This window comes from Poecilia latipinna, unplaced genomic scaffold (genome assembly GCF_001443285.1).
Source record: "Poecilia latipinna isolate Pla-1442-1.1 unplaced genomic scaffold, P_latipinna-1.0 Scaffold427, whole genome shotgun sequence".
NCBI lineage: Eukaryota > Metazoa > Chordata > Actinopteri > Cyprinodontiformes > Poeciliidae > Poecilia > Poecilia latipinna.
Window position 1 is genome coordinate 365,702 of NW_015113043.1, and position 9,277 is coordinate 374,978.

Below are 9,277 nucleotides of genomic sequence, written 5' to 3' on the forward strand. Positions count from 1 at the left end.
TTAGTAACTACTTTATTGTAACTAATTAAACTAGCTGCTAATGTAACCAGTTTATTAGTTACATTAAACTAATGTAAACTAGTTAGTAATAAATAACCAGAAAACTCAAACACAAATAAAAACAAGATGGAAATAAATTAACTTGTTAAACTTACTGGAGTGATAGCAATCGCTAAAAAATGACAAAAATCAACTGATATCAATGTTAATGCTGATGCATAGCGCATCCGTAGAAAATTTTCATTTATCACAATTAAGTAAGCTGATTTTTCTAATACAATAAATGTTGCAACCATTTTTGCTTAATTTTCCGTTTGTTTGTCTTCAGGGTTTGATTTTTGTGATTGACAGCAGCGACTCTGAGAGGATTAAAGAGGCTGCAGATGAGCTGCACAGGCAGGTGAGCTTCTGTTCACAACATAAACTCAGTGCATGTTGAGACGTTTGCACAAATAACTGACCTAAGAAATTTAGCAAAGTTTTAAAATGTAGAGGGTTTTTCAGTACAATATATTCATAATATTTCCACATAGAATAACACTAATAATGTAAGTAATTCTTTAGTTTCATCAGGTTGTAAACTACATGCTTTTTGAAGTGCTTTTCTATTAAAATTTTTTTTTTTAACTAAGATGAAAATTATATATCTTTAGATTGAAAAACAAAATCTTTCATTTTGAAGAGTTGCTCTTGTAGATCTAAACAAAAGCTGAACCAAAGATAAAAACGTATCTTAGGGTCTAAAGGCTGTTGACTCCTTTACACCCTAAAATAATAATCTCTGGCTGGACTGAGATTATTTTGTTTTTCCCATCTGGTAGTCGGTAGACGGGTTCAATTGTGGTTCTCTTTCTTGCTCCAGTGTGTCAAACTAACCAAACCCTTTGAGCAACCTGTTCCCCTCCTCGCCTGTGGGGGCACTGCACCAAGAACCACTGATGGAAACAGCACAAAATCCTCTGAAGGAGACAGTCCAGCTTTTGTGCAACTTCCTGTTTCACAAAACGCAAATAAAAATGGAGTGGCGTTAGATTTTAGTGGTTGCAGGATTTCTCTTTCGTCTGTGGTAAAGGATAAGTCATTTCTCCTGCCAGTGCCAGTTAGCATATATTTTTTGGTTGTATTTGCCCAGAATGCTCTGTGCTACAGTCCACTTCCTGCTAGGGCCGCGGTCTCCAGTCCACTGGCGTTCACATTTGCATTTGAACCCCAAAAAATTTCACTACAACCAAACCCAGTCCGAGATTTGTAGGTGGACCAGAGTTCCCTTTTTTGGTCCGATTGCACATTCACATCTCCCCAAGCGGACCAGACTTTGACCAGACAAGCAGGCTGCAAACTTAACAGGGCTGGTGGGAATCCAGCCTAAATATCTGTTTTATAAAACATCTCAAGAAGTTTTTTCTCAATTTGAAAGTAGAAACACGATTGTATTGAAATTCTGTTCCTGCCGTGACACATGGTGGTGGCAGCATCATGCAGCAGGGACACGTAATCTACTATTGCTATAGAATACTAAAGAAAGGAAAAACCTTGTTCAAAATAATGTTAGTTTGAAATAATTTCCAGAGATTAAGCCAGATTACAGTAATCTGAGACTCTAATCCCTGCTCTGTGTTTGCCTTGCAGCTGGAGGAGGATGAGCTGAGGGACGTTCCAGTTCTGGTTTTTGCTAACAAACAGGACTTACCCAGAGCCATGCCGGTTGGTGACATCACAGAGGCTCTCAGCCTATCAGGAGTCCAGCAGCCGGTAGGTACTTCCTGTGGTGATCAGAGAGAATTTGGACAGGCGGTCTCATGTGGACGCTTAGGGCTATTACAGGTAGAGAGCGACCTTTGACCTGGTGTGTGTTCCTGCAGTGGTTCGTCCAGTCGTCCTGTGCCGTCAGCGGCGCCGGTCTGGTGGAGGGACTGGACTGGCTCTCCGACCAGATCCTGAAGAAGTAGCTGCTGCTGAGAAGCTCTGATTTCTGACGTTCCTGCTGAGTCTTTGAAGGCACCAGGCGCCTACCTGGCGCCGTTTACCTGGAGAAACCTGAAGGATTTTCTGAGAAAACGTCTAAACCTGTAAAACTATCGCACTTTTTCTCTGAAAAGAGATCACCAGAAACTACTTGGGTTTGGATTCGTTGTGATATCATTGCTGTAAGATTTTATGTTATTCCTGATGATTTTTTGATTCTTCATAAAACGTTGTACACTACCAGTCACTAGCTGTTTATTTTGGGTGCTTTTACAAGAAGTTTTTGTGGTAAATTTACCAAAAAAGGAGACAAATATGCCTTAATGTGCTTTAATTTTCTGCAGGTATTACACAAATATTTTATGAAACTGTATTTATTGTGAAATCTAAATGTTGATATCATTTGATATAATAAAAGCCAGAAGCAGCTAAATCCTATCGTATGATTTTGACAGACTCTTAACTGCACAAGTATGACTGTAAAGAATAAAGTTTTTAAATAAAATTTAAAAAGTCAAATTTTTGACCAAATTTAAGTTTTTATTCTTTCATGTGTTTTGTGGTTTGTTCAGATGATACTTCCAACTAAAGTAGATAATCAGAAGGCGTCAGTCATGGTTTCTAACTTGTCTCACAGTATTTTGCATAAAAAAAATATTTGATTTTTCAAAATGACTAAAACTAGTAATTTTGTTTTTTGTGTAATAAGTGGATCATAAACAAACTTTTATAACCATGTTTTCATCTGGAACTCAGCTGTTCTGAAAACAGCAAATACAACGTAGTGATATCAGAATGAATATTAATATATGTGTATTGGGCAACCTTCTTTACAGATGAACATCTTTAGAAATAGTTGCAAATAGATTCTCATTTATCAATAAAGTTCTGTTGTTCATATAAATTTTGGAGTAACTACAACCTTAATGAATAACCTGCTTTTTAATCAATAGCAATTCTTGCAGCGTGAATAAAACTCAAACAAAAAACAAAGAAACAAACAAAAACAATAAAAACTGGTCTTGTCACATACAGACACAATCTGCAATGATTCACTGCTTAGTTTACTACAAAGATTCAACTAATTTATTGACTTTGACAATAAAGTTGTATATTTTTTTGTTTACTACGGAACATATAAAATAAGGGGAACAAAGGGTTTGCTTTAAAAATTTTAAAAATATAATTATTTTGCGCCATGTGCTTTCAACTAAACAGTTAAGTTTGGACACCTCCGGTCTAAACTTTAAGAAATAAATAAATAAATTACTATTATTAATTTACTATTTATTAAATAATTAAATTAATAGATAAATTAAAATCATTATATGTTTAGTGATGTTTGATGTCAAACGATGAGTACCTTTATTTTGAAAGTACATTTTGAAAGCAACCCGGAAGTGAGGTCATGAGGTGCCTCGGAGTTTCCCAGTGATCCAGGTTTTGTTTACGTGCTTCCTTCCACCGTGGATTGTGCTGACAGCTGTTGAGATGACGCCGTGGAGAAGAGAAACACGCCCACGGTGTTGTAAGAAACACGGCAAATAGCCAATCTCGGAGACCCGCAGCCCAACCCGGACAGTCCCTACCTGAACCGCCGTCATGGGAGCCATCATTTCACAGATCCTCTCCATCTTCACCTCCAAGAATCCCGTCAGGATTCTAATGGGTGAGTTTGTGGTTATTGTGACGTCATTCTGGCTGTAAAACTGTGGTAAACTCTGGGAATGCAGATACGGTGGGCCATAACATATTTATACATTAAATATGCTCTTTCAAAACAGTTTTGTATTATTTAAATTTTCTGAGACACAGTTTTCATTATCCGTAGCCATGATTAATAAAAATACAAAATACAGTTGAGTTGAAATATTTAACTTTAAGTGTAACAGATCTGTAATATAGGCCCTTTTGTGATTTCATTGAAGTCCAGGTGGTAAAGGAGGTAGCATAGTTTATACTTTTATCTGTATAGCACCTTTTAAACAAATGCCGTTTTTTTGCACACACACAAAAAAATAAAAATTATATAAAATCTATTAAAATACATAGGTAAGACAACTATGAAATGATTATATATATATATATATATATATATATATATATATATATATATATATATATATGTATAAAAGTGAGTGAGCAGTGTTTACAGTGCTATAGGGGCGCTGTGCCAGAGAAGGGCGCCAGGAAGCAATGGAGGAAAAAGTATTCTGGTTGGTATTTTCTATATTTAACAGTTTGTGCGGGTTTGCAGGGCCGTGCAGAGACCTTTGGAGGGGCGGGGGCTCAAAGTTAAAAAGGGGCATATTGAACAGTGTCTTAAAATACCGTACAACAACATAGCAACAACCAATATAAATGGAGAATCTAATATTTAAACGGATCATACTGTATCATTGTCATAATGTGGGGACAATGCAAAGCAAATTTAGTTTATGTTTTCCCCGACAGGTTTAATGTTGCTGTTTCTGTTGCTGACAGAGCTAAATCCTGATTCTGTGTAAGGCCTCATATTACCTTCTGCATGAAGAGCGAACTTCTGGGCTGCGCAGCACGTCTCTGCTGAAATACCCCTGTGCCAGTCCGCCAATGCTTTTGGGACATCTTGATTTATTTGCTGCTACCACTTAGCAACAACTCAGAGACGGAAGTGAGAGCCTTGCGCAACACATATAATCACCCGGCTGGAACACAGTGCGCTAAATAATTAAAACATAATTTTATGAAGCTTCGAAGCAGATAAATTTTCCTCTAAGAATTTTAATAATCGATATTCTCGAATCATTCGAGGAATCGCTACAGCCCAAGTAACTACACGTAATTACTCTGCCAGTCACCATAACCTTGTTATTCACATGAAGTTAGTACATTCTTTACAAATCCGTTTAAACATTGATTGTATGCGTCCATAACTTTCAGGTCGTGAAGCTCCTCCATGTTGTACGCACTCTTCCTGTTCACTAGGTAGTGAAATATATCGGAGGCAGCTTGTCCACATCGTCTGACATGTTTCCATTCTCTGTCCATCCCAACAGCAGCCATTTTGTTACAGTTCTCTTGCACATTGGTTGGTCAACACAGTGTCCATATATATTTTCTTTTTGTTGGTCTTGGTTCATCTATGCTTTACGCTGCGCTTGTCAGCTTGTCAATTTAATCACTTCCGGTTAAATTGTGGGATCTATGTATTTTATAAATCCACCACTAAGTGTTATTTATGCGCCTGTGACAGGCACAAAATTTGTTTCACATCCTCATGAGATTAGTGAGAATGGTGTGGCATAAGCCAACCAGCAGGGGGCGACATGGCGCAGCGGTTTTCTGTGTGTTCCTCTGAACTCCTTCATAACCACAGAGATCCCAGAAACTCCGAACCATACACGGATTGCTGCCCACTCCGTTGTCCCGTCTCATCTTTCTCACCTGTATTTCAGGTTGGTTACTATCCGGTGGAAAACCACTTATAAAACCGAGTTTCGCTTTGTGTCAACTATTCTGGCCAGATGGTTACATGTTGCAAGGTGCGGTTTTATTATTGTATTTTGTAAGAGTTGCTACTAACTAATTTGGCTAGCCAGCCGTTAGTTACGTGTGACGACCGTTGTACGTTTGATGTTAAGGTCGAAATGAAGCGACATAGAGCTACTCACCCTCCCAGGTGTAACAATAGACCGTTATACTGGCTAAATATGCTGACTGATGGGAGAACCTTCATTTAGATGTACATATGTTTTGAGTTTAAGTTAAAGTGTTTAATAGAACTCTGTGAATATTAAACTGATGTGGGGAAATGGCCTCACAGTTCTAAATAGACGTAACATAGTATTTTATGTACAGATTTATGTATTTTGGTTGAGGTGTTTACTATCATTGAATATATATAATACATGTATATATTATATTTAATATATTAAATTATATATTTTATATAAATATGTCAATAATATGTTGTACATATTAATATTTATAATTATATATTTATGTAATATATTTAATATTATTTTATATTTTCTTTTCTATTTTAAAAGACAATATGTTTGGGTATTTTGGTTTTATCTAAATAATTTGAGTTTAATATAATCTGAGAATTTAAGTTTGACATTGTTAAGCTGAGAATTGAATATGAGACTGATGTATTTTGATTTTGAAATATTTGATTTTAATATTATTTAAGAGTTTAAGCTTGTTTTATTGGATAATTGATTGAATTAAATGTTTAATAAATATAATTGCAGAGATTCTACAAGTTACGCCACTCTGTTGTCCCGTCTCATCTTTCTCACCTGTATTTCAGGAAACTTATCTGTCGACTTGGTGTCGCCTCTGCGGTACCCGTTACACACCTGCACATTTAGGGGACCTGTGGGAAACAAACCACCCTGTATCAGAACTCAGCTCTGGTTCTGGTTCTGACAGCTCTCCTCTGTTTGTGTCTGCAGTGGGTCTGGATGGTGCAGGTAAAACCACTTTGCTGTACAAACTCAAGCTGGGCAACGTGGTCACTACCATCCCGACCATCGGTGAGTGGTTCTGACCTCTGACCTCTTCCTATCTCACCTCAGAGTAAAAGAACCGCAGCGTTTTAAAGTCACATGCATGTGTTTTCCTGTTCAGGTTTCAACGTGGAGACGGTGGAGCACAGAAACATCAGTTTCACAGTTTGGGATATTGGTTATCATCTCATGACCAGACCGCTGTGGAGACATTACTACGCCAACACGCAGGTACAACTACTGCAGGTGTCAAAGTACTTATGAAGCCTCTGGTTGAAAAGTTCAGTCACTTTGATGCATCCATGAGAAAAGTGTTTGGCTTCAAAGCCAGCTGGACACCACTGTTACATCGAACAATGAAATGCTAGCTAATGTGAGCATTTCCCTAGGTAGGAAGAAGAAGCTACTATTTTCCACTACTTATGTCCTAGTGGACATAAATACAGTAAATAAATATTCCATTCACAAAGTAAAAAACTGTGATATGCTCATCTTACTTGTGAAGTGTTACCGCTGATGTCAACTGGCATTTTGTCTTTGCTCATGTGTGGAGAACATGAGAGGAAACAGAAAGACTTCGTAAAACGGCCTTCTCCCACTTCAAAATAGGAGCATGAATATAAACGTCAAACTACTTTGACGTTCATAACATTCAGGAACCAAAACTTTCTGTTTAGTTTACAAAGCAGCAAAGTAGATTACTACTTTGGACTATATCCTGAAAAATTAATTTAGGGTAAACTAAGTGTGTTAAACTTTTTCAAAGTTAGCAAAAGTGCTAAATGAAAAATCAGTGCCGCTATCAGTGCATTAGAAGAAGTCCCCCACTGGCTAGCAGGGTGTAATAGGTGTTTCTATGAGGTCATATTTGTTTAACATTTGCTGTGTTTGTCTCCAGGGTTTTATTTATGTGGTTGACAGCAGCGATTCAGAGAGGATTAAAGAGGCCACAGAAACGCTTCTTATGCAGGTGAGTTTCTGTTTGCAACATAAAACTCACTAAAGCTAAACAAATGTGTTTAGCTGAACCAAAGATACAAATGGCTCCTAGGGTCAGAAGGGTTGCTGCCCTCTGGTTTGGACTGAGACTTTTTTTTTTTTTTTTTATCTGTTCAGAAACTTCTGGAGTGGGTCTCGTCTCAGTCTTAAAGTAGATTATTTCCAAATTTTAAATCAAATTAAATATCCTGATAAATGTAGTGCTACTGTAAACCCAATAACATGAACCAGAGTAGAACGAAACAGAACTTATTTTGGTCATGAATGAACATCACTGTGAAGATAACAAGCCAGTCAGCAGGCTCTCTCTCTCTCTCTCTCTCTCTCTCTCTCTCTCTCTGTTACATCTGTTAGATCGCCCTCTGGTGGGCGCATCAAGACATTACACATCGTTGCCTTTAAAACAGTAACACACAGCCTTTTTATACAGTCACTCTGTGTTTGTCATGAAGCTGGAGGAGGATGAGCTGAGGGACGTTCCAGTTCTGGTTTTTGCTAACAAACAGGACTTACCCAGAGTCATGTCGGTCGATGACATCACAGAGGCTCTCAGCCTATCAGGAGTCCGGCAGCCGGTAGGTGCTTCCTGTGATGATCAGAGAGAATTTGGACGTGTGTGGACGCTTAGGAAGAGAGCGACCTTTGACCTGGTGTGTGTTCCTGCAGTGGTTCGTCCAGTCGTCCTGTGTCGTCAGCGGCGCCGGTCTGGTGGAGGGACTGGACTGGCTCTCCGACCAGATCCTGAAGAAGTAGCTGCTTCTGAGAAGCTCTGATTTCTGACGTTCCTGCTGAGTCTTTGAAGGCACCAGGTGCCTACCTGGCACCGTTTACCTGGAGAAACCTGAAGGATTTTCTGAGAAAACGTCCAAACCTGTAAAACTATCGCACTTTTTCTCTGAAAAGAGATCACCAGAAACTATTTGATTTTTTTTTTTATTTGAATTTGGGTTTGGAAAAGTTGAGATATTTACATGACTGTCATTTTTTTCTAATAATTATTCTGATGATTTTCTTGCTTCTCTGCACAACTTTGTGCTCTAAAAGATGTTATTTGTTATTTTGGGTGTTTTTACAACAAATTTGATGGTGGATTCGCAAAAAAACTAGAAAAATAAACATGCTTCATTTCTCAGCAGATATTACATTAATATCTTATGAAACTTTGTATTTATAGTGAAATCTGAATGTTAATTATTTGCTGATAGATTTTATATTGTCCTTGATAGTTTCTTGCTTCAAACAATCAACATTTTGCACTTCCAATCACGTTTTTTTGGTTGTTTTTACAAATTTGATGGTAAATTCATAAAAAAGGAGAACAACAAACCAATGTGCTTTATTTTTCAGCATATATTACACTAATCTCTTGATTTATTTGTATTTATTGTAAAATCTGTAAATTTACGAAGAGATTTTATATTCTTTCAGTGACAGTTTTCTTGCTTTTCTACACAACTTTGTGTACTGAGATTTCTTTTGGTTGTTTTTAGAAATAAAATACAGTAAAAATTTGAAAAATAAACAGATCTGCTTTATTTTTCTACATGCATTACAGAGTGCTATGAAACTTTCTAAACATTTTTCACAACCAGATGTATTTTTTATTGCTTTTTTTGATGTTTTTACAAATTATATGGTCATTTCATAAAAACAATGAGAGAAACACATATGCTTTAGTTTTTTTGCAGACATCACGCCAACATTTTAAATTGGATTTATTATGAAATGTGAATGTCAGAATAATTTGATATCATGAAAGATGGAGGTAACTGAGTCATATTGTCTTATTTTAACAGACTAACAGCAAAGCTGGGATG

At 37.1% G+C, this 9,277-nt stretch overlaps 2 protein-coding genes across 4 annotated transcripts in view; both read left to right on the forward strand.

Moving 5' to 3' along the window:
* The window catches only part of LOC106950894 (ADP-ribosylation factor 1-like), a 7,705-nt gene extending 5,221 nt beyond the window's left edge, over positions 1 to 2,484 (forward strand). Inside the window, exons 4-6 of the mRNA XM_015038059.1 lie at positions 329 to 400; positions 1,630 to 1,752; positions 1,863 to 2,484. Of these exons, the coding sequence (XP_014893545.1) occupies positions 329 to 400; positions 1,630 to 1,752; positions 1,863 to 1,949 (282 nt within the window). The 3' untranslated portion in view covers positions 1,950 to 2,484. The remainder of the gene's footprint in view (positions 1 to 328; positions 401 to 1,629; positions 1,753 to 1,862) is intronic.
* An 861-nt stretch (positions 2,485 to 3,345) lies between these two features.
* On the forward strand, positions 3,346 to 8,969 carry LOC106950893 (ADP-ribosylation factor 1-like). 3 transcript variants are annotated; one of them, XM_015038057.1, is made up of 6 exons: positions 3,346 to 3,634; positions 6,408 to 6,488; positions 6,583 to 6,692; positions 7,360 to 7,431; positions 7,913 to 8,035; positions 8,127 to 8,969. In XM_015038057.1, the coding sequence occupies exons 1-6, from the start codon at positions 3,568 to 3,570 to the stop codon at positions 8,211 to 8,213; spliced, it is 540 nt and encodes a 179-aa protein (XP_014893543.1). In that variant the 5' UTR covers positions 3,346 to 3,567; the 3' UTR covers positions 8,214 to 8,969. The 3 variants fall into 3 exon arrangements, with proteins under 3 accessions (XP_014893543.1, XP_014893544.1, XP_014893542.1); XM_015038058.1 differs by lacking the exon at positions 3,346 to 3,634 and adding an exon at positions 5,412 to 5,489; XM_015038056.1 differs by lacking the exon at positions 3,346 to 3,634 and adding an exon at positions 6,041 to 6,262.
* The last annotated feature ends 308 nt before the right edge of the window (positions 8,970 to 9,277 follow it).

What these genes read in the sequence shown, in the direction of transcription:
- LOC106950893 (XM_015038056.1), top strand. Translation starts at nt 6,181, where the DNA reads ATGTTTAATAAATATAATTGCAGAGATTCTACAAGTTACGCCACTCTG. An exon ending in CTTTCTCACCTGTATTTCAG is followed by an intron (nt 6,263 to 6,407) that starts GAAACTTATCTG and finishes TTGTGTCTGCAG; the next exon opens with TGGGTCTGGATGGTGCAGGT. An exon ending in CACTACCATCCCGACCATCG is followed by an intron (nt 6,489 to 6,582) that starts GTGAGTGGTTCT and finishes TTTCCTGTTCAG; the next exon opens with GTTTCAACGTGGAGACGGTG.